Source organism: Pinus tabuliformis, chromosome 5_1 (assembly GCF_031772625.1).
Source record: "Pinus tabuliformis cultivar Carrire ecotype Pingquan chromosome 5_1, CPIR1, whole genome shotgun sequence".
NCBI classification, from domain to species: Eukaryota; Viridiplantae; Streptophyta; class Pinopsida; order Pinales; family Pinaceae; genus Pinus; species Pinus tabuliformis.
The window spans coordinates 928,511,780-928,536,865 of NC_142305.1; the positions used below are offsets into that span (position 1 = coordinate 928,511,780).

The 25,086-nt window shown below is 40.1% G+C and overlaps 1 protein-coding gene across 1 annotated transcript in view; it reads right to left on the minus strand.

Moving 5' to 3' along the window:
- LOC149167826 (uncharacterized) overlaps positions 1-25,086 on the minus strand; it is a 189,368-nt gene that overhangs the window by 53,976 nt on the left and 110,306 nt on the right. Inside the window, exon 11 of the mRNA XM_089430602.1 lies at positions 12,216-12,878. Coding sequence (XP_089286728.1) covers positions 12,216-12,878 — 663 coding nt within the window. The remainder of the gene's footprint in view (positions 1-12,215; positions 12,879-25,086) is intronic.

A 25,086-nucleotide genomic window follows, 5' to 3' on the forward strand; every position in this document is an offset into this window, starting at 1 on the left:
AGGACCGACATGCAGAGTCATCATGAGAAAGAAATGAGTACTATTCAAGTAAATCATAACACAATGACGGAGGCCATCGAAGCAGGTCATGACAAAGAAAGGACTTCCATGCAAAACTATTTACTTGTCATGAGAGAAGAACATGCTAAGGAAATGGAAACCATGAAAGCTAATCATCACAGAGAAATGAGCTCTATGCAAAATTGCTTGATGACCATAAAAGCAGACAATGACAAAGTAATAAAAGATATGGAAGTTGATCAAATATGTCTTCAGAATAAGTTATTGACCACGGAGGCAAGCCATGCCAAGGAAGTCAGTGTTATGAAAGTTGAACACTCTAACCAGATAGATGCCATAACAATACAGGTACAGAAATTTCAGCATTAGTCAGAGGATGAAAGAAACAAGGAAACGTCAACAGATCATAAGCCTCTTTGTTTGTTGTAGCAAGCTCCATCTTATTATGAAGAGTTCATTTGTTCCATTGAAAAGTGGCTAATTGAAGGTGACCCTGATAAAACAAAAATTAATAAGAATCAGGTTGTGCTCACATGGTTAATCCACCAGGGATAAAAGATCAAGTTATAACTCATGACACCTGTGAGACTGATCCATCATTCTTGACAGAGCAGATGCAAAATGAAGAAAGACATGTCATGCATATCCTACATACTTCATCTGAGAGTTTTGAAGCAGAATGTTCCACATCATCAGTGATACAACCTGCCACAAAGAAAAAGCACAAGAGAAAGAGAATGAGAAAGTGGTTTGATGCATCTGATGGCCGCGAGCAGCTTGATTTTCGAATAGGAAAAAGTGCTATTGTCTGCAGGATTGGACATGGCACATCTGTGAAACAGCCAACAGATTTGCCTGAAAGCAGGCAAATGCTCAGCATGCACTACATTGAACACATCTCATACCATGGGGCATCTTTGTATTGTATTTCTAACCCTACACCTTGTCATTTCAATATTTTATTTTTGTTTAAGGATTAGATTTACTTTTCATGTTACTAGATAGTTAATAAATTAAGAGCTTATATATTTCCTGTGTTTGACGTAATATGATGATTTTTTGGATGGACGCTACTTATGTTATATTGTGTGATGCGTGGATGCAGATTTTGAATTCTCACATTCCTCCAATGCAGCAATGTATCCCCAAGTAGAGCCAGATGTTGACCACTACGTGTCAACGACCCATAGCAGTACACCCCCTTTTTTCGCAAAAAAGATAGCGCCTGATCGATGTGTTCATGTCGTTCAGCTATCATCATCAACCTTATTATTATGTTATAATGTAAACCCATTCTGCATGTATATGATGTAAATAATCTCAGCAAATTTGTGTCATGTATGTAATTGCCTAGGTAAACCTACTTTTCTAGTGACGATCTACATTCTGGGAGGTTTTTTGTCTCAACGATCCATTCTCAGATGGTCGGCAGAGTTTGCCTTCAGTCTTACCCCAAAGCCAGAATGGATTTTGTCACTGGGATCGTAGGTGAGTCCTAGTGTTCCAGATCGAGCCTATGTAAGAGTGATTTGGGAATAATCCTGACTATTTGGCTAGGTTATTTTATTACAAATTGCTTGGTCTGCTGGATTATATTTGTGTCACAGAAATGGATAGTCTGAGGGTCTACTACAAATGGGTTTTCCCCCTTATGATGTAAAAAATATGAAAATCATGTTGTAAAGTGTCTTGAGGGTTGGAAAAATAATTTATCCCCTCATAGGTTAATAAATTAAATTTTCTGACCAAAAAATAATTAAAATCCTAAGCCAGAAATTTAATTAATTCTAGGTCCTAGGTAAATTTATATTCTCCAAAGGAAAAGTTCGTCGGTCCTTAAAAATCAAAATTTAAAAGGTCCCAAAACTAAGGTAAATTAATTATTTTGATCAATTTTAAGCCTTTGATCCCTCGGGTTAAGTCAAAGTCAAAATTTTGGGGAAATTAACCCAAAAATTTAATTTTTGAGATAATTAATATGCATTTAATTGAAAAATTTGAATTTCCTCAAGAATTTAATATTTCGACGGATGAGATTAAAAGAAATTTTAATCCTCATCAACAATCGAGATTGTTTTGACGAGGATCACTCGAACTAGCCGTTGAAGGCTTTATCTTTAAATAGGAAGTCATTCGTCAGTCAATTCATCTGGTCTTTGAGTCGTGTGCCAAGCAAAAAGCTCTCGTGTAATCCTTTTATGAATAATAAAGAAAGACTTTGGGGTTAATTTTCGTCGGTGTTACTCTTCAGGGAAATACTGTAAGATTTGTCGCTTTTCATGCGTAAATTTTTTTAGCCATTGATAATAGCTTCTGAAGAGTGATTTAAGTACAGGTATCTTACTCAGTTGTTGGGGTTTAAGTGATAATTTAAATTTTGATTGTAATAGCAGGTATCTCTATTTATCTGAATTTTATTATTTTCTCACTCTATTTTGATGGTTGAATTGAGTTTTGCAGAAAAGTCTTGATTTTTAGATCCTCAGGTGTTACGAAAAGTTTTCAGTTGGATCAGCCAACTATCGATCTGTGTTTTTTCAAGAGCCCAACTTAATTTGATCTCGGGCATATCATAAGATTTTTGGTGATGCATGAAGGATTTTGAGCTAAGCACATCCTTTAAAATTTAAAAAAAATAATTTTTTATGTGTGAAATTGATGAATCGGGTTGTTGAGAACTTATATTCTCAGATCTGAGAGCACAGTTGGACTCACACTCCTCAAATCTGATAGATCTTCCATTCCTGTGCATAGATCTATAATTATTTTTGGTTTTTTCTGACTTGGGTTTTTCTGGGTTTTAGTTTTATCATTGTATATATCGTTTGGGTGTTTTTTGTTGCCTTGCAGCTACAGATCTGAGGAAGAAATCTGTGTAGAGTCAAGATCTAGGCCCTGGAGGGTAAGATCTGGATATCTGGAGTTCATCAAAATCGTTTTCCAGGAATATTATTTAGATTTATTTTTTTTTGCACAGTCCAAGGGTTTAAAGAATTTTAAATCTGGAAATTTTTATAAGGGTTCAAAAATTTTTGGATCTGGAAATTTTCTTGAGGGTTTCAGGGTTAAATCTGAAGCAAATGGATTCGACATTTTAATTAATATTTTCGAAAAATTTTCAAAGAGTTTTTGGGCCACCATTTTGCTAATTGGTTTCTTTGATTCGCTGCCTGGTTTTTGGGGTTCACTGTGCAATTTCGAAATTCTTTTTAAAACCCTTCTGCTGCAGCATTCCCGCAGTCATTTTTTGTGTGGCCTCCTTCCTGCAAAAAACATGTTTCTTAAACCCTTGTTGCTTACCAATCTGCAACCCCATTTGGCTATTGTTTCATATTCCAAATCCACTACCCTCAAAACCCATATCCGCATTTCCCTTTACACGCTGCTCCATCCTATCACCCCTCCATTCCTGCACTAAACCCTCACTGTCTGTCGTTATCCTCCACCTGCAAAAATGCATCGAGCGTTATTCCGCTACCTAAACTCTGCAATCCACTGCCTCATTCTACATCCTTCCTGCGTAGCTACCATCCGCACCTCATATCCTTTCGTTCCTTTGCCATCGGATTCCTAACACCCCGCATCTCCCACGTTGCAATCCACAGTTCCAAACCCTTGCAACGTGTATCTTAGTCTGCTGCAATCGCTCCATCGACCTGCACTATCTATGATAAGAAGCTTGTTATACCTAACAGCCTCTAGACCAAATATAATGTTAGCAGTCGCATTAGTGGTAAGATATCAATCAACACCTAAACTGAGTCATCTATTAGCAACAAAAAGGATATTTAGATACTTGAAAGGGACTACAAACTATGGATTATGGTCTCCAAAAGGTAAGAACTTTACATTGACAACATACACAGATGTGGATTGGGCTTGTTGCACCCATTTTGTCACAAGTCCAAGGAAGCAGTTGTACAAAAAATTTCAAAGTTCAGAATCAACAGCCAACAAATTGTTGTATCATTGTAAACCCAAATTCTGCAAATTGTAATGTACATGATGCTAGTACGACTGTTTAGTTATGTAACAACCTAGGTAAGCCTATGATTTTGGCAATGAATTTCATCCTCGGAGGTTTTTTAACCTCACCGCATTGTGTGTTTCTAAATACGTATGATCGATAGAGTTTTTCCTCCGGCTTAAACCCCAAATCTAGGGTGGAATTCATTGACAAGATCTTAGGTGAGCCCTAGTGTTACATCGAGTCTTTGTAAAAGTGGTTTGGGATGAATTTAAGCTATTTGTCTAAATTATTTTATTACAAATCACTTGGTCTACTAGATCATATTGTCGTAAAATTGGGTAATTATTTTGAGGGTCTACATATAAAGAGGTATTCCCCTTTGAAGGTTGAATTTCTAATTATCTGATGTAAAAAATATTTTAGTGCATGGTCCCTCATACTTAGACACCATTGCTAAATATTTGAGGGTGGAAAAAATAATTAATCCCCTCTAGTGTCAATTAATTAGTTTTTCTGGTAAAATCAAATCAAATCCTAAGCCAGAAAATTAATTAATTGAGTCAAAAACTGATTTTTTGATAAATTGGTTTCTCCAAGTGGAAAAATTCGTGGGTCAAAAATAAGTTAATTTTTGGAGGTCCCCCCCAAAACAAAAGTTGATATTTTAAGAAAAATTGAGCCCTTGGACCTTGGTGGTTAAGTCAAAGTCAAATTTTTTAGGAAATTAATCCAAAATATTTATTTTTGGATTAATAAAAAATGGTTTTTAAGATAAATTCGAAAATTTCTCAAAAATAAATATTTTCGACGATGGAGATTAAAAGATCATCAATTTGTATCGATGATCGAGATTATTTTGATGGGGATCAAGCCCACTAGACGATATTTTCCACTTGGAGGATTTCTCTATAAATTACAAGTCATTTTTCTTCTCAAGTCATAATGAAGTCTCTGGCTCTGGTCTATGTAATTATGTAACGCTGGTATTGATCCATCGATCTGCTGGGAATGTTTGAATATCATAATAAAAAGACTTTGGTGTTCAGTTCATGGTTTTCTTTGTCCATTGATCTATGGTACGTGTTGGTTATGTGCTTTCCTATATTGTGCTAAATTTTTATATAAGCTTGTTATTTCATTTGTCAGTGATAAGAACATTCAATTGGTAGATTTTGGGTCTATCTTTGGTGATATGATTCACCATATGTCTAACAAGTTTGCTTGAAGAAATATATAGAGATTCACAGGTACACCGCCATTGAGCTCCAAGTTCACAAACTTTGGAGGAGGGTCAACCATATTTGGGCTCCGGGAATTTTTATGTGATTTTATTACTTCGCTAAAGCCTGTGGTTAATACTACATCTTTCGAAAACGCATTCATCCGATGTCATTACTTAAAATTTATTTTCTCAAAAAAAAATATTTCACAAAAATTATATATTTGTATATCTTGTAAATATTTCTTTTGTAGAATAATTTTGTAAATATATTTCTAACCCTCGTTTCGCAGCAATTGGGGTATGGGGTTTTATTTAAATTTTGTATATATTGGGGTTTTGGGAAAATTTTATTTTCACTTGTTCATGTGAGATTCAAGCTAATCAAAACGATTTTGTTGGGGTTTTGAGCTAGATCTAGGCCCTTGAGGGTAAGATCTAGTCTCCATTGAATTCGTAGGCCCAACATTCAACATTCTTGCAGCAAATTTGTGGAGAGAAATTTAATGCAGGCTTCAAAAAAAATTGTGGCCCTTTGCCCTAACTGTCAACTGTCCTGGAATCCTCTTTTCCCTTCGGCATCCCTTCAAAGTGAGCCGCTAGCCCTTCTGGGGCTAGCCGCAGGCCTTTGAGTACATTTTAGGGCCTTATGTTAATTTTAGTTAACAATTAGCACAATTACTTCAATGTTCCTTTAGCAACCCAATAGCAATTTCAATTTAGTTTTCCAATAGAAATCACATTGACAGTAAAAGTAGATAGAACATGAAACAAAAAGCAAAAGATAGGCCAAGACAAGAGGAAACCAAATTTGGCGGATGTCAGGGAAAAATCCCAATGTGGGGAAAACCCTTTGATCAAATCTTCTTATTATTATAAAAAATGTTCAGTAGAGAGACAGTACAAAAGTAAAATTGACTTCCAAATCACGGTCAAAATAACCTTGCCACTTCTGCAGTCAACTACAGTCAAACTCAGCCCTAACCAGAAATTCAAAGATGGTCAACGCAGCAGTCAAACTTGCCTCCTTGATCTTGGTCAACCTCAGTCGAATTTGGCCTTTATTGTTGGTCAAATTCAGCCCAAAACAGTCAACAAACTTGCAGTCAAAGTTGGTCAACCAAAAGTCAACTGTGTGGTCAAACAGGCATGCGGTCAACGCAGGTCAAATTGCTCCTTTTGCCTTGGTTTTTGTGCCCAGAAATGTGGGTTGCTAAGACAGAAAATCACTCTGAAAATCGAAGTCAAAGGATTCCCAGAAAGTCAAAGTGAACGTTGGTCAAACTACAGAAAAGTCTAAAATTTTGGGCCATGTAATTCTATATAGAAATTCATCCTACTTGTGCAACACGTGTGAGAGAGAAAGAGAATGCCCAATGTAGTACAAACCAATGAGAGGTCACTTGTATTTATACAAGTTGTTGAGAGTGAAAAGTCATGTCCATTCGGCTTCATGAGCCTACATCATGATGTGACCGAACTGAACAATTTGCACATGTGTGGGCATAAATTCAAAAACACACTTTTGCTTGTCCAAATTGGATGATCTTTATATCAATTTTGGTCCTCTCGAAAAGAGGAATTTAATGCAATCACAATCTCCATCAAATGAGTTGTCCCAAGGTGGGATTTGGCCCTAGTAGCCAATTTTTAACACCTTATCCCTCTTCTTTGGCCTAGCCGCAGGCCTCCAAGGGCGTCGACCTGGCTCCCTCTCCCTTGCCATGGGCCTGGAGATGCCCTTAAGGCCCTCGGCCTCCCTCTAAACCCCTATAGCAGGCCTTTAAGGTCTTATCTCCCCTTCGCTGCCCTCTTCTCCTCCTCTACCACCCTCTTTTCCCTTGCGGCAAGCCCTAAGGGCCTCTCCTAACCTTATCGCAGGTCCTTTTGCCCTTGTTTCCCTCCTCTAGCCCCAACACTAGTCTCTTTAGGCCTAGCGTTGCCCCTATCCCGTCCTCCCTTGCCTCATTCAATCATTACATTGGGTTATTGCTCAATTTTTGCCTCTAACACTTGGTGTTTGCAGCGAGTTTCAAGCTAACTTGGTGGTTTCAGGTGGTCATCTCATTAGAAGAAGTTTGGACAAGTTCTTCGAGGCCCCAAGGCCTAGTAGTTTACTTCTCCAAACACTTGCTCTCTCACTGTTTTACTTACAGCTATATGATTATTTGATAACAGTGGCATCTAACTCATTTAAGTAAACATAAAATCAGCTAATAAATCACCTATCATATTTCTAGATCATTTGCATCACTTGGGCATTCACTGTTTTGAGCAAATTTCACAAATTTGGATGATTTCTTACTATTTTGAAGTGCACATCAAAGTCCAATATATAACAGTGGGATAAGCATTTATTCCTTGCATTCTTTTTTACTGTTTGCAATTTTGTAATATCCCTAAGGAAAATTTACAGTAATAAACAAAGCATGCATATAAAAATGCACACAAATCAGACCACGATATAGAGCCAAAAACTGTGTTGTGCTAAGCCATTTTATTATGAAAACATGGGGTTACAATCTGATGTTTGGAAAATGTGCACCTGGGCTTGCCTGAGGCAAGCTAGCAAAGCCCAAGTGAAGAAGACAAGTTCCCCAAAGCGATTGGCTGATCTCTCTCTGGCACTGCGCTGAACTACCAAGAAAATGAGTTGTTGGCTGTAAACAATAGTTGTTAGGGCATCCTCCAGTGCTCAGAAAATTTCGGGAAATTAACCCCAGGCTCTCCAACAATAACCCACAAAAACCCATGAAGGAATTGGCAAAATGTTGACCTTTGAATTTTGGCCCAATTTCCCCTAGCTCCTCCTCATGTTGGGTATTTTGACCCACCTGTAAATTCTGTTGCTAAGTGTCCCCAAAATCGCTGAAATCTTAGGCAATTCTCCTTCCTAGACTCCCCCACAAGTCTCAAGCCCAAACTTCCTTCTCTCCTCAAGCCCAGCTTGTGACACTAATAAGGACTACGCAGTCCCTACGATGTTATTGTTGGAACTCCTTCACACTCCCACTACGTTGCTCCTGGATCGATCTGAAAAGGATGAGACTACCTCCTTGGGCTGGCACTCTAAGTCCACCAAAGCAAGGGGTGAGATTTCCGTCTAAAAACCTGTTGTGCTCAACAGCACCTGCAAACTTGGATTCCAGCTCAAGCATGCTAGTCTAAGAGAATGCTCAAATGATCAAGAACGCCCAAAAGTGATTTCCTCCTCCTCCTTTGTCAAAGTGCCTCCCAATTTCCCATGTGGGCCTAGCCATCGACTTTCCCCCACCATTTTCCCTCCAATGAGTGCGTACTTACTATGGGGCCATATTTCTCCATGAGTGGCCCCCACTTACCACAAGCAATTCGATTTTCTCCCCTTCTTCTAATGTTTGGGGCTCTCCTTAACTCCAAAATTCAAGTGGGACCCCCAAACTCACTTTTCCTAAGTGCAAGTACGAATAAGAAAAATTGGACAAAATTGATATTTCCCCTTAGCAATATTGCTAAATGGGAATATCACAATCCTCCTCACCAAGACGTTGCTTGTCCTCAAGCAACTACAATGAAGGATGTTGAAGTATCTACTCTCCCTCCCAAGTGGCATCCTCATTTGGCAGGTTCTTCCATTTGACAAAATATTCTTTGATAAACCTGTCCTGCAAATGTCTCTCACGAGTGTCCAAAATAGCCTCCGACTCCAGAACCAAGTGCCCCTCATCATCCATGGGTGGTAGCTCTGTAGCTATGGTCACCTACTAACCCAGTGCCTTTTTCAGGCAAGACACATGAAAAATGTTATAAACTCAACTCCACGTGGGTGGCTACAACTCGTATGCCACCTCCCCAACTCTCCTAGTGACTCTGCATGGCCCATAGAAGCGAGGCTTGAGCTTCTTGGCCCCCTTCTGTTCGAGTGTCGAATGTCTGTATGGCTGAAGTCTCAAGAAGTCCAAATCCCCAACCTCAAACTGCCTCTCTACTTAGCCCTTGTCTGCATAGAGCTTTTGTTGGTTATGCGCAGTTTGTAGGTTATCTTTGTGAGCCCACAAGATATCTTGGCTCTCCTATATCCAATCCTTGGCCCTAGGGGCCTTGCTGTCTCCAAACATCACGTCAGCAAAAGATAATGCATCATAACTGTACAAAGCTCTGAATGCGGACATACCTATGGACATGCAGTACGTTGTGTTAAAATAGTCCTTGCCCTTAACTGTGGGCAACCCGGTAATAAAATCCTTCGACACACTCCCCCATTTCCCCTCAAGAATGGGAAGAGGTTGTAGCAACCCAGCAATGTGTGTCTGTGCACCCTTGTTCCTTTGGCATGTGTCACACTCTCGAACATGCCTAAAAACATCATCCTTAAGGCCCCTCCATGCAAAACGCTCCCTGATGGCCCTGTATGTCTTGGTAAACCCCTGATGCTCTGCTAATGGTGAGTCATGGGCAACGTGCATGATCTTTTCCCTCAACTGGGAACTGGGAACTAAATAAATCCAGTCCCAGAAGTAAATCACCTCATTCATCATGCTGTACCGGTCATCTACCACTGCACCATCAAGGACATCATATGCAAATCCGTCTTTAGAATATTCCACCAGTAACTGTACCCTCCAATCTAGTGCAATGCTCATTAGTGAAATGGTAGTCGACCTCCTCGACAAGACATCAACTACCACTTTGTGCTTTCCTTTGACATACTCAATGTCAAAGTCATATGCCTGAAGCTTGCTCACCCACTTTTTTTGCCTCTCCTACAATTGCTTCTGCTCCAAGAAAAATTTGAGACTATTGTGATCTGTCTTGACCCAGAACCTACTTCCCACCAAGTACTGCCTGAACTTGGCTAGCGCATGCATGATGGCTAGCATCTCTTTGTCATAAATGGAGTACAACCTCTCGTGGGGCACTAGCTTCTGGCTCTCAAAAGCTATCGAGTGTCTCCCCTACATTAAAACTGCTCCTACACCCCCCCTTGATTCATCGCACTCAAGTACAAAGGGTTGTGCGAAATCTAGGAGTGCCAACACCGGGTAGCTGCTCATGACCTGTTTGAGGCGCTCAAAAGCCTCCTATGCCCCATTTGTCCACTCAAACGCCCCCTTCTTCATCAAATCGGTGAGGGGAGCTGCTAACTGAGAGAAGCCCTTCACGAACTTCCTATAGTAGGTACAGATACCCACAAAACCCCTCAACTCCATCACATTTCAGGGCTCTGGCCAGTCCCGGATGGCCCTGATCTTCTCCTCATGGACTCTCACACCATCCTCCCCAATAATGTGCCCTAGATAGAGCATCTCCATCAAACCGAACTCACACTTGGACAGCTTAGCGTAAAACTGTTGCTCCTCCAAAATACACAACGTTGCCTCCAAATGTTGCAAGTGTTCCTCCCAGGTCTGGCCATAGATCAAAATATCATCGAAGAACACCAACACGAACTTCTGCAACTGCCCACGAAACACATGGTTCATGCAGGATTGGAAGGTGCCAAGCGCGTTGGTTAGCCTGATGGTCACAACCAAGAACTCGAAGTGCCCATAGTGGCACCTGAAAGCTGTCTTAGGGACACCCTAATCCCTCACCCTAATCTGGTGGTACCTCGAACGCAAGTCAATCTTGGAGAAGAACTTAGCCCCTCAGTTAGTCCATCAGCTCATCTATGCTGGGATGGGGTAACGGTTCTTTAGGGTCTTCTTGTTGAGGGCTCGATAGTTGATGCACATGCGTGAGGCCCCATCCTTCTTCACCAAGACAATTGATGAAGCAAAAGGGTTGGAGCTAGGCCTAATGTGCCCAAGTGCCAACAACTCATGAATGGCCCTCTCAATCTCATCCATGTATGTCATGGGATGTATGTATAGGGTAGTAATCACGACCTGTACCCCCGACTCTATCTCAATAGTATGCTCAAAACACCGATCAGGTGGCTAACCAGGCGGTATGTCTCCAAACACCGGCAGGTACCTTTCCAAAATAGCCTGTATGTCTGGGTGTGGTGGCTTGGGCTGACCCCCAACCTTAAAAATCCTCAACTCCACAGCCCATTCGATGTCACCATGCCTCAAATCAGCCTCCATCCTATGGGCCGAAACAATCTGTGGAGGGTAAGAGTGCATATCTTGCAACAAAACCAATTTTCCACTCGGCCCTATGAATTCCATCTCCAGCTACCTCCAATCGGTAGTGACTCAGACAAGCGAATAGAGCCAGTGGGCACCCAACACCACATTAGTGTCTAACACATCGACCACGAAAAAGTGGTATGTCACTGAATAGTTCCCCATGGTCACTGACAAGGAGCGAACATAGCGTGTGCACTGCATGGTTCTATCTCCCAACACAACAACTAAAAATCCCTCGAACTCCTCGGTTGTGATGCCCCTACTTTGAAAAATCAATGAAATTGTACGTAGCCCCACTGTCCACCAGAACTGAGACACACTGCCCCTTCACAGTTCCCCTAATCCTCAAGGTCAAAAACATGGGTATCCCATGTAAAGATGCAAGGATCCCTCCTGATGGTTCGAAGGGTGCTCCCCCTGGTGGTGGTGGTGGTGGTGGTGGTGGTGGTGGCAGTCCCCTCTCCACACATGCTATGTTGTCATCTCAACCCACCTCCAACTCTACATTGTCCTCCAAGTCAATGTCAGAAAAAACCTCAATGTAATGGGCCTTGCCTATTGTACATCTATGGCTTGGTCCCCATGGTACCTAACAGGTTAAACACAACTTCCTCCTCTAGAGGTCTCTCTGGGTCTCCTCATGTAGTTGTCCATGCCCCTGGTTGGCTCTCGATGGTAGAGCCCTAGTGTCTCTCCCCCTCCATTGGAAACCCTGTCTAGGTGGTAATGGTGCTCTAGCCCTGGCTAGAGCATCTTGTAGATCTCGCCCACCCCCCCCACCCACTACGTCCTACAAGGTAGTGGGCCTGTTGGACCTCACCAATCCCTTCAATGGCTCTGTTAGCCCCTTTACAAACATGAAGACCCTCTTAGCCTCTTATAGATCAAGCACCATCACTGACAACCTCAGAAACTCTGAGATGTAGGCTTTAGCGTTCCTTGTCTGCTTGAGCCTTGTCAACTCCCCAAAATGCTCCTCCGGGTCTCTCCTCTCAAAACGCTCCAGCACCCTCCTAGTGAAATCCTCGTAGGTTGTCACTCTGACATGCCCCATCGTGGTTAGCCCATGGAACCACCATTCATGGGCTTCCCCTTCCAAATGCAATGTGGTGATTTTAATTGCCTCCCCTTCCGTCATTTGATTGAGTTGGAAGTAAACATCTAACTTCTCAACCCATGCTTTCCCTAAGCTCTTGGACAAACCATCGAAAGTTGGGAGGAACAATCTCCCCATGGTGCGCTGCAAATCGATACCATGTGCGTAGCTTCCTCCGCCTTGCCCTTTTCCCCTGTTATTACCTTTCAGCTGACAAAAGTCCCTGAAGGTAATCACCTCTCTAAAGTCATGCCCATAGGACTGATACTCCACAAAATAGTCCCCCATGGGCATCTCCTCTTGCCCTTGTGGCCCTCCAGCACTGGATGCTATAAATGTGGGAATAGTGGACCTGGGTGGTGTGCTAGGAAAGAGGGTGCATTGGGGCCATGACCCCTTTGGTGATGCGAAGTACCAGAGCCCTCGCCAATTTGGAATTCCCCTTGAATCCCTTTGCCCCTGTTGTTATTGCAATTTTGCTGCCTCAGCTCCTTAATACTCTTGGAGAGATCCTGAACGACCTTGAGAAAATGTTGGGAAAACTCCTCCTCTTTACTCCTTCTATCTCCCTCATTGTAACCCATGTTTGGGATTTCGACCTCTAGTTCAACTATCATTGGATCTGGGGTAATTTGTAGTTGCCTCTCTCAACTCCTGTACCTCTGCGTCCAGTAAGTCACGTTTTGTTGGTCTTCTGGTGTCATAGACTGATGTTACTCCCACAGGCTGAACCAAGACTATGAGCATTGATACCACTGTAATATCCCTAAGGAAAATTTACAATAATAAACAAAGCATGAATAGTAAAAATACACAGAAAAATTGCACATAAATCAAACCATGCTATAGAGCCAAAAATTGCACTGTGCTAAGCAATAAGTTCGACCACCATGCAGAGTGTCCAAATAGCAGAGACACATCTCTTGATGAAGATAACAATCATTCCAGGGACATCTTCAATGATCAGAGGAATGACAAGTAATGCAGGTCATCAAAGAAATGGTCGACTCTCCAAAGAAAGCAAGGAACCCTAGAATCTCTTTTATGTACCTGATCGCAAGAAGAACCTGGTGTCCATCTCGGAAATGGAAGTTTAAGGTTTCAGGGTGGCACTCATCGATGGAAAGGTACATGTTTGAAAATAGATTTTTCAAAGATGTTTTAGAGTTCAGGGTTGTATCAAGTCCACTGGGGACCATGTCCATTGACTCAGCACCGGAGGTCTGTGAGTCAAATAGTGACCGAGATGCCTGAATTCAGAAAGGAGCATGAAAGTACATGTCTGAAATGTACCCAAGGAAAATCTTACAAGGGGACCATTCCCCTCATGTAGCAGGTCCACATGTTTGGAACAACCCGTGGAGTTTGAGATTCATGAATGGGAATCTCATGTATACAGGTGGAAGAAAGCCCTCTATGGCTTTGATGAAGCTGAGATTCACTAGGAGTGAAACCGATCCAAACCATTACCCGAAGGTTGTGGATGATAGACCTCTCATACCGCCACCTTATACGGACGAACTATTTCTGACAAGTGCAGGCCCTCTCATTTGCAGAAGTAAGAGGGAGTTGGATTACGGACATATGTTTTAGCATGATGAGCTCATATTTGGTTGAGCCTCACTAGATTGGTGCCAAGAATCTTCTAAGATATCTTCAGGGCACAATCTCTCATGGATTGAGATACACTGCCGAAAATATGAAAACTGCATGAGTATTCGAATGCTGACTGGGCAGGCAGTGTGGGGACACTAGAGCACTTTTCAATGCTGGTTCTCTTTGGATTTTGCTTCGATATCATGGATGAGCAGGAAGCAGAAGTCAGTTGTTATAAGTACAGCCGAGACTGGATACATAACTACGAGTATGACCTCGTATGAAGTTCCATGGTTGTGGAAACTCTTCAGTGAGTACACATGATGAATACCACTGTGATTCTCTGTGACAACCGGAGGTGGGATTCGATTATTAAGGAATCCCATATTCAATGATTGCTCCAGCAGAGAGACATTAGATACTGCCTTATCTGGGATATGGTAAGTCGATGAGCAAGGAGGCTCCATCGCACTGAGATGATGTACAGGTCGCTACACTTTGTTAGAGTCCCGGGGAAAGGTCAAATTTGTGATTTTCCCGAACGGCTTGGAGTCATCAAGAGACCCTTGTAAAAGGGTCCTGCATGTTGCATACATTGAGCTGTAGGAGCTCTGGGGGCTTGCGATTCTTACTGGAGTAACATACGACCACAGGGTGACTCACCCTCCCCTAGTGGTGCGCACCTTGAACAAGATTATTTGCTCTCTTGTGGGATAAGATGATTCGCTCTCTTGTGGGACAGGATGATTCGCTCTCCTATGAAACAAGATGATTCGCTCTCTTGTGGGACAAGATGATTCGCTCTCTTGTGGGACAAGATGATTCAGTCTCCTGTGTAGCAGGATGATTAGCTCTCCTGTGAGGTCTGGATGATGTGTTCTCCATGACGATTATGTACCAGGATCATTAGCTCTCCTGTGAGGTCTGAATGGTTTGTTCTCCATGACGACTATGTAGCAGGATGATTAGTTCTCCTGTGAGGTCCGGATGATGTGTTCTCCATGACGATTATGTAGCAGGATGATTAGCTCTCCTGTGAGGCCTAGATGATGTGTTCTCCATGGCGATTGTGTAGCAGGATGATTAGTTCTCCTGTGAGGACAGGATTGATTAAGTTCTTCTGTCGAGGCATCCTACCCATGCAGTCTGGGACTCATGAGAAGTACCTCTCATCTGATCAATGAGCAGGGAAATGAGGATAGGGACCATAGTAGTACCGATGGACGCATCGTTGTATCTACCGTACTCCCTATGCTAGGATGACCTTCATTGATCTGGGATCAATGACACTGGTCTAGGACCAGTTGTAGGAGTTGTACCTGCTATGACGCTGACTTCGGGTCGGTTGAGATTGGTCTAAGACCAGTGGTACATACTCTGAGACTAACTTCGGGTCAGTGTAGGACTGATCTAGGACAAGTGAGAGTGGTACATACTATGACGCTGACTTCGGGTCAGTTGAGACTGGTCTAGGACCAGTGGTACACACTCTGAGACTAATGATACTAGTCTGGGACCAGTGGTAGGAGTAGTACCCACTATGACGCTGACTTTTGGTTGGTTGAGACTGGTCTGGGACCAGTGGTACGCACTCTGAGACTGACTTCGGGTCAGTGGAAAATGGTATGAGACATTCTCGATCAATTCTTCTTCTTCATAGTTCAACAGAGCTAAGTTGAGTAGAGCTAAGCAGAGTAGAGCCGAGCCAGTAGAGCAGAGTAGAGCCAGCAGAGCAGAGCAGAGCAAAGCTGGGCAGAGCAGTGCAGGGCATTGATGGCAAAAATAGTACGGTCGAACATATGGATCAGGGGATGGAGTTCTCCCTAGTTGAGAGGGAGTGTTAAAATTGGCAACTAGGGCCAAACTCCATGTGGGTCATATTATTTATGGCAGCAGATATTTTTATTGGATCCCTCTCATTGAGAGGTGTAGGATTGATCTAAAGATCATCCGATTCCGATAAGTATTTATGAAGTTATGTATTTATTTATGTTATGGACAAATTGTTAAGTCGGCCAGCAACTTATGTAGGCTCATAAGCCTAACAGAGATGTCTATTCAACCTCTACGTTTTAGTATAAATAGAAGAGGACTTCAAGTCATTTCTACACACACTTGGATCTCTTCCTCTCTCTACTTGTTTTTGGGTTTTAGTAGGAGGAGAGATCCTAAGGAAAAGCCGGAAAAGCTACAAAAGCCAGAAATACCGAAAAAGGCAGAAATGGCAGAAATGTCGGATGTCGAAACTGCCGGAAAAGACGGAAAAGCAAGAAAAGCCAGAACTACCGAAAAAGCTAGAATAGCCGAAAACGTCGGAAAAGCCGAAACTACCAGAAAAGCCGGAAAAGTTGAAAAAGCTAGAAAAGTCGGAACTGCCAGAAAAGCCAGAACTGCCGAAAAAGTCGGAACTGCCAGAAAAGCCGGAACTGTCGAAAAAGCTAGAAACGCCGGAAAAGCTGGAAATACCGGAAAAAGCCAGAAAAGCCGGAAATGTTGGAACTGTCGGAACTACCAGAAAAGCCGGAACTACCAGGAACTGCCGAAACAGCCGGAGCATCTGTCTCCGAAGGAAGGCAGCATGATGTATGAGATCATGGGCAACATAATAAGCAGCATGATGATATGAGCATGGACAACATAATGATGCATGATGATATGAGCATGGGCAGTATAATGATGAATGAGATCATGAGCATGGACAGCGTAATGATGAATAAGACCATGGAAGATGCAGCATGATGAGTAGCATGAAGATGAGAGCCGCTCAGCCATTAAGATTCAACACATTTGACAGTACAGCAAGGTGTCACACGGTAATGTGCAACAAATAGACAAGATGCAGCACTATGATAGGTGAACGAGTCACCTTAGAGATTCAGTTGAAGCAATATGTCTTCAACTGATCTCATGAAGATATCAAAAGTCAAAGTGATTGACTTCTATTGTAAATGTACTATCTCTCTCACTTTCTTTGCTGAACTTTGAAGAACATAAAAGAAGAATTGATCAAGGGTTTCCCCACATTGTGGGGTTTGTCCCTGGCTAGCGCCACATCTTGTGTCCTCTTGTCTTGGCTTGTCTTCTGCGATTTATATTTATGTTCTATCTGCAGTTTACTTTATGCTGATGTGATTGCTAATGTGGAAAAGAAATTGAAATAAATTGCTCTAGCATAGAACATACCTAAAATTAACACTTATTGATAGATCATTGTGATGAGCATTAATTTTATTTCTTGTACTTGAGAAATTACCTTTTGGTTCCATTGATATGTCTTGGAGCACTAGTAAAATTGGCACTTTATCTTGTGTATAAGATTGTCCCTCATTCATTAAATACTTTCCGTAATAACTGAAGCTAAATCATAATTAAGTACTTAGGTCAATAAACAATCTTGAGTCGGGATCACTCAAATCTATCTTGCATTACATTTTAGGCCTAGTTGTGCATTAATTAACTTACCTCCAAGCATAAGCTTGGTTGATAAAAAGATAGGAGCACTCTTCATCTCTTAGCTTGCAAATGCTAGACCCTCTCTAATGGTTAAAATGGTGACCTTGCAATCATCAAAGCCACAGTCTCTACAGTGCCAGAGGCACTGGGTATGTTAGATTTCAAGGAGAGGTATCGTTAACCAAACCTTTTCTTTCTTCGTCTTGACTTCTCTTTGCAACCTACTCTTGAGACTAGCCTCAAAATAGAGAAGGATCAAGGGATACACTTAGCTAGGCATGTGATTAAAATTAACCAAGATTCTTGCATCTCACCTAGATTGTAGGACTTGCACTTCATATAGGATAGTAAAGCATCTAAGCAGTGATTGTTCATCCAGTCACCTGTTATTTAATCGATATAAAGCAAGTAGTTGACTCCATAAGGCACTGGTCTCATATAATGATCTAATCTAATCTCTTAACTTGCTAAGATCAACCAAGTGGCTAGGCCATTCAATCGTGTCTCCCAGAGTTGTTAGTTGCCAACAAGTCTTGAATTCTCTCATTTCATAGGGACTACCCCCCATAGCCTGTTGTGGGGAGACAGCTAGAACAAAGAGGTCGGGGATCAGAGTGACAGCCCCTAGCCTGAGTCATTGTCGCACTGCGCTCGTATAATCTGAGTGACAACAAGGCCAGTTGCGTGGATGACAAGAAAAGTACAAGTGGCAGTGGATTCTACTTAGGAAAGTCTTTGGTTGCATGGTTAAGCAAGAAACAATCATCAATTTCTCTATCTACAATAGAAGCTGAATGCATAGCAGTTGTTTATTGTTGCACATAGGGGTTGTGGATGAAACAAACTCTACAAGATATGAAGGTAAATTTTAGTGAACCTATATCTATTAAGTGCAACAATACAAGTGCAATAAGTATTTTGAAAAATCCAGTGCTTCATTCAAAGACTAAACATATCCCCATAAAGCACCACTTCCTCATAGAACAAGTGGTTGAGCAAACAGTGAAGATGGAATACATACCCACAAAATAACAGATCATAGATATATTTACTAAGCTACTTGCTAGAGAACCTTTTGAATATCTGAGGGGCAAATTAGGGATAGTCCTTGCTGACGCCTCTTACTAGTTTGATTTCAAAAAGAAAAGCCTAAAATAATGAAGAGAATATGAAAATGAATGCACTATCTAAGGGGGGCACTACAGAGGACCATATGATTGTGTCAAGATTTTGAAGCAGTCAAGAAGCAACAAGAACAATGGACCATCCTACAACTGCAACATCAAGCCATCTTCTTGATGAATAGGCAACATCAATCAAGTTCATCATTCAAAAGTTCACTCTTTAATACAAAATTTTATACAAAAATGTACATATGTATATATCATGTATATAAGCATGTAAATAAGCATTCTCAAATGTACATGGTCCAGTTAAAAATTTGCATATTTACTCAAAACTTGTTGAAGATGAGCCTAGCTCAATGTATATTTGCATCATTAGAGTTTTCTCAAAATTCTTCAGCCTTTGATGAAACCGAATATGTATGTAGTATCTATCAAAGTATATTATGATAACTCATGTATTCAGCTGATATTTGATCTATGAAGAATGAAAAAACATGAGATCTCTTCAAGTATATGAAATCAAAAGCAAAGGTGCTAGTAGCTACTATCAAGCCTAGAGAAACAGGTCATATACATTTTTATGTCTAGTTTCTAGAAGCCCTCATCATGAATCATCATGAGATCGATATCTCAGCCATATTATTTGCAAGTTCTATAATAAGATATCTAGTCCATCAACTAATCTATCACAGTATTGGTGCAAAGAATCATTTCATGCAAATATCTTCTATGATTGCAAAAGACTGCTAATGAAGAAAACTAAGAAAATGGATCTACGATCAGAAGGCCAGCATGTGATTAAGCTACATTGCTGCATATCAATGCATCACTAGGATCCCTCTAAATCCTTCAACGTTTTATTATGAGGACAAAGATTTGAATACTATATTTTCTATGTTGCATGAGTTTCTGGAACATTGGAAACTTGGGTACGGGTGTCAGGAATGGCGAGAGGTTTCCCAAAAATTTACAGGAAACGGCTAATCAGGAGTGGTAGTATTATATAATTAAAAAATTAAAAATATAAAAACTAAAAATATATTTTTAATTATATAATTTATATAATAATCAAAATTAATATTAAATCAAAATATTCAAATATTAAAATCAATTTAAATATATAATCTCTCTTATATATAAATATATTCTCTGGGTGTGTCCCTCTCCCTGAGTCTCTCCCTTTTATATATATAAAATATTAAAATGTCAAGTTCATTGTGAGTTCTCTGACACATGACCAATCTTTGAAAATTGAAACAATCTGCCTTAAAAATAAAAAGGAACAATTTTACCTATGTTTCTCTAGTTATTCTTAAGAGAAAAAGTAAAGCAAATCTAATGGTTAAGCATTGACTGCCACATATAGTATGCACACAATCTTTTGTGATATATATACATAAACAACAAAATAAATACTCATCGGCATGACATCCCAGATATCGCCCTTACATTGAGGTGCCACATGCTTCCTTAACTCATCAAGAGATTGCTCTAGTTTCTCAATTAAGGATATCGGTGTTAAGGATGTCTTTGGCCTTTCTTCCTGCGGAGGTTTCAACAAAGGCTCAATTTTTGTGGGTAGTTCAACATATTTGTCCACAGGCTTTGTATTCCCCAACCCTAGGGAACGCCGAAACTGCCAAAAAAACAGTATTCAAAGCTCCAGTGACTTTCCCAAGCTCCCATTGCACCTCCCACTGAAAAGGGAACGTTCCCATACAGTTCCAAAGCTTCCGGGAGCGCGAGAACCAATGGAACGGGTTTCCCACCTCTAGGGAGCAGTTCCCGTGTAACAAAGTATATTTTTAACCTAACCTCATGCATACAAATGGTGAATGCCTGAAGAATAAAGTGTATTTATGATCAAAAGAAGAAATCTCTTGAAGCGCTTCAGCAACATAGTTGAACAAAATATTTTTTTATCAGATGAAGATCCACAATCTCACAAGGATTTGAGTGTAGAATTAATTCATCAGGATCTCATCACCATTCTAAAACAAAACATTCAAATTCAAAGAGGCATTTTCTTGACATGAGGAGATGATAAAAAATTTCTGAACCAAATTTAATGCAGAGTTCATTTGCATAAGAAATTGCATCAAATGCAGAGGTCATTCATACATGTAGAAAATAACGCTACAACGAGGTGTTGCAATATCAAATATTTTGGCAGAAAATTCTATTAAATGAAAATATTGAAGATTGCAATTCATAAGGTCGACATTCAAAACTAATGTGTTGCAGACTATATTCCTTACAGTCACTTAAATGAAGTAATCGTACTTAAAAACTTTTCAAGATCAGAATGAAATTAGGAGAGCCTAGTCTATGAAGTATATCTGCATCAATCTCAACAAGAGAAACTTGAAAACAAAAAGAGGATTGTCTTTGACAACAATGTTTTGTGCAGATCTTTGAAAAAAAAAAGAGGGGAACAAGAAGTCACCAGCGCATGCCATTGAAAGAGGCATCACCAACATTGATATATTGAATAATTGCATACATTGAAACGCTGATCTAGATCCACGTTGTGTGAATTAATCACAAGAGAAGACTAAGAGAGTAACCCAACAATTCAATGAAGAAAATGGCTGCCCAAAGAGAAATGAGCACTGAAAATAATTCCTATATGTAATGATAATGAATGAATGTTGGCAAGGAAGAGTAACGACTATGTGGTCAGAAATATAATTATGGCTATTTAGAATTTGACAGGAACAAAAATGGGAGCATAGATGGCAGGAGGCAGAAAGTAAGATATTGAATATTGATAGCCATATATTTCAATCAGCGTTTTTCTTTATTCACATATATGGCAGCAATGCATTTTTTATCGATAAGCAATGTGTTTAGCACTGGAGCAACATATTTACAAATGAAGTAATTTTTAGGGTTTTATGCCCTAATCTGGACAATGTTATATATATTAAGTGCTCAACAGTTACGGATGGGAAACATTATATAATAAATGCTCAGTGTTCTGGATGGCTAGCGTTGTATTGTGTTATGTGTAGATAATGTTATATATAATGGACGACGTATGTTGAATGGAAAATGTATGGTTGAATGCAACATATATCATGTTGAATGGACAGTGTTCTCACAACTCCAATATTTTTTTTGGCAACGTTGGCACTATACAACTACAGTTATAACAACATATCAATATAGAGCTGGCACATATCATTAATTAAGTACATTGTTGACATTGACACTATATAACTACAACGATGGCATATATTATAGCGTTGGCACAACATACAACTACAATGTTGGAATTGGCACTATACATCTATCGTTATAACAACGTATGAATATATGCAGTGTCAGCACATATACAGTGGCCTTGGACGAAGATTGGTAATCGCGTTGGATGAATATTGATATATGCAGCGTTAGCACATATATTGCGGCCTTGGATGGAAATTGCTATTCCCTTGGATGAATACTAGTATTGCATTGAATATGAATTGTGGCCTACTTAATAATAAATATATGCAGCGTTAGCTCATGCAGCATATCGATATTTTGGAGCAGAGCATATTCTTTATTATTTGCATTAGCATATATATAAGTGTATTAATATATTTATTGAATGCATTACAAAATCAACAATTGCAAGGCCTTATATGGAACGATATACATGGTGTGAATGTTGAGATATGTGGTATTGGTGGCCTATATTATTGTTTTTGGCAGCACAATATTAGAAGTCAATTGGCAATGCATTTTTGGTGAACTAGGGTTTTATGCCCTAATTTCTCTCAACAGTCAATCTTCATAAATTTGATTGCAATGGTTAAAGACTATTGTTGGTTCTTTGTGAGTGTAAAGGTATTGAAGGCATTATCAATTCAGTTTAGCAAGTTTTGAAGATAAGCACAGCAGTTCTACCCAAACAAGATCACAAATATAGTGCTATTTTTCTCATGCTTTAAAACAACAAATAGTCCCTTCATATATTGACAAATAAAACTAAGGAAAGTACAGTGTTTTTCTCAAAAGCTTGATTCCTTTCACAAGCGACTAATCCATCTCAGATTCATATTTCTTAACTCCGAGTACAAGCTTCGTGTCATTGATGACAAAGCGAGAGGTATTAGCAGAAGAAATAAGAGGGATGACTCTTATGGTGTTTCCATCAATGCCAAAGGAGGAGAATGTTGGTGATGTTGGCAATTATGTCAAATGATTATGTTTATGTTGATTGCTACACTTCCATTGTTGCAATATTGCTTGGAATGCAAAAGCTAATAAGTGATGTGAAATGTAAATGTTGATAAGTGATGTGAAGCACATGTTGAAGAATCTAGGGCAATTAGAGTTAATGTGATTCTTCTTAGCATGATAACTATTTGTGAGGCATTTTAACTTTTGCTTATTAGCACAATCTTCCCTTGATGTCATTAGTGTGTGTATTTCTTACTTCATCAAACAGTAACCAAAAATACAAGAGACAAGAACACAAGATGTTGGCTTTCTGCCAGGGCCAAAACCTCTCCCTCTTGGAAAGGCAAACCCACTCAAAATTCTTCTTATAGAGATTCCAATTGACGAATACCAAGACCATGACCCTTGGCCTATCAAGCCACTCTAGGACCAAGACACCAATCCTCTTCTTACTGCTGAGATCATCATCATCATTACTACTTCACCGAGATCAGTTGAAGAATCTAGGGGAATTAGTATCAGTAGGATTCTTCTAGGCTTGATAACGATTTGTGAAGTGCTTTTACTATTTATCTTAGCTTTATCTTCTTTTTATTGTTAGTGTGTGTGTTTACTTCATCAAACTGCTGCCAAAAACAAAGAGACAAGAACATAAGATGTTTGGCTTTCTTGCCAGGGCCAAAACCTCTCCCTCTTGGAGAGAAAAACCCGCACGAAATTCTTCTTATAGAGATTCCAATTGACGAATACCAAGACCATAACCCTTGACCTACTAGGCCACTCCAAGACCAAGTCATCAATCCTTCTTCTTACTGTTGAGATTGTCATCAACATTGTTTCTTCACCAAGTTCATCATTCATGCGCCTTCACTGAGATATTCATCACAATAAGGAAAACATAGCTACTGCACCATATCTCCATCTTCTCTTAGATCATTACTGCACTTCTCACTTAGATCACCATCATGTTGATAAGACTTCCATACAGAGATATGTGAACGCTTCAATGATGTCTAGTGTGTATAACTGAGAGCTTCTTGTACTAGAATCCTTGTCACGATATATATGCCAAGAAATCCTAGTATGTCGTAACTGTAATCATGATGATCATCCGAAATGCTCAACTGAAACTATAAATATGATGCTCAACCGAGATGCTATACTCCCGTACCCTGTCCGAGATACTGCGCTTTCTGGGCCATCCAAGATTCTGTACCACACCTCCGAAATTTCAGACAAGTCTGAGATTCTAACTGAGTTTTTGCAAATACCCCAGCTAGGTATAAATAGTGGTTATGTCTCCATTTTTGAGCCGACTTTAACAAGTGAACCGTTGTGTCTTTTATATGAGCCGACATGACATTTGTATATATATTTGAGGCCGACATGATGTTCTCCTTATCGTTTTGCTTGCAGACTTCTTTGTGCTTGTTGTGGAGGATTGTGCATGGTCTTGGAGGGCTGCTCTAGGCTTGTATACATTTTACATAGGCTCATGAAGAGCTCCTTATTGATGACTTTGACTCTTTGACATTAAATATAAATCCTAAGGCTCTCAATGGGAGCCATCTATAAAACCACTTGCTCATGAAACCCATGCAGTGAGGAATAATAAATTTATCTTCTTGTTTTACAAAAATCACAATTACAATGTCATGAAAAACGAACCTAGTTACATTTTCTTCAACACTCCCTCTTAACTAGGGAGGTATTCATGATGGTACTTGATCATTCAATCTGAAGAATTTCTCATAAGAAGAATTGGATTAGTAATCCCATCTGTATAGCATCATATCAATCAACATTGTCATAGTGCAAGGCCTTGACTAATAGCTCCATCTCTCTACGAGACCATGAGCTACAATGTTGGCAAGACCAATGATTTATAGACACCTTCATCATTGTCTCTCAAGTTTCATACCCACCCAGGTGTTCACTGAGTATGACCTTCTAGGACTATTTTTATCTTGGATTCCCAACTCTCAAAGAATATCGGACTTCTTGCCTACTCTTATCTTGGATGCCCTACACATCCTCAAAGAGTATCAGATGCAAGATGATTACCCAACCCTCCATTCTTTCTTCCTAGGTGAAGACAATAATTATGTGTTTATCATGTGTCTACATTTCTATTCATGGCCTTCATCTAGACTTACAGTTGTTAGTCCTAGTCTAGTGCATGACACATGAAATAGGAAAACACAATTGTCACTCCTTTGTAATCAGGGGTGATTTAATTCAAACTCCCTCTTGATCAGGGACCTGTCAAAGCTCCCTCTTAGCTAGGGACTCTTCTATATATCAACAACTTCTTCTTCATG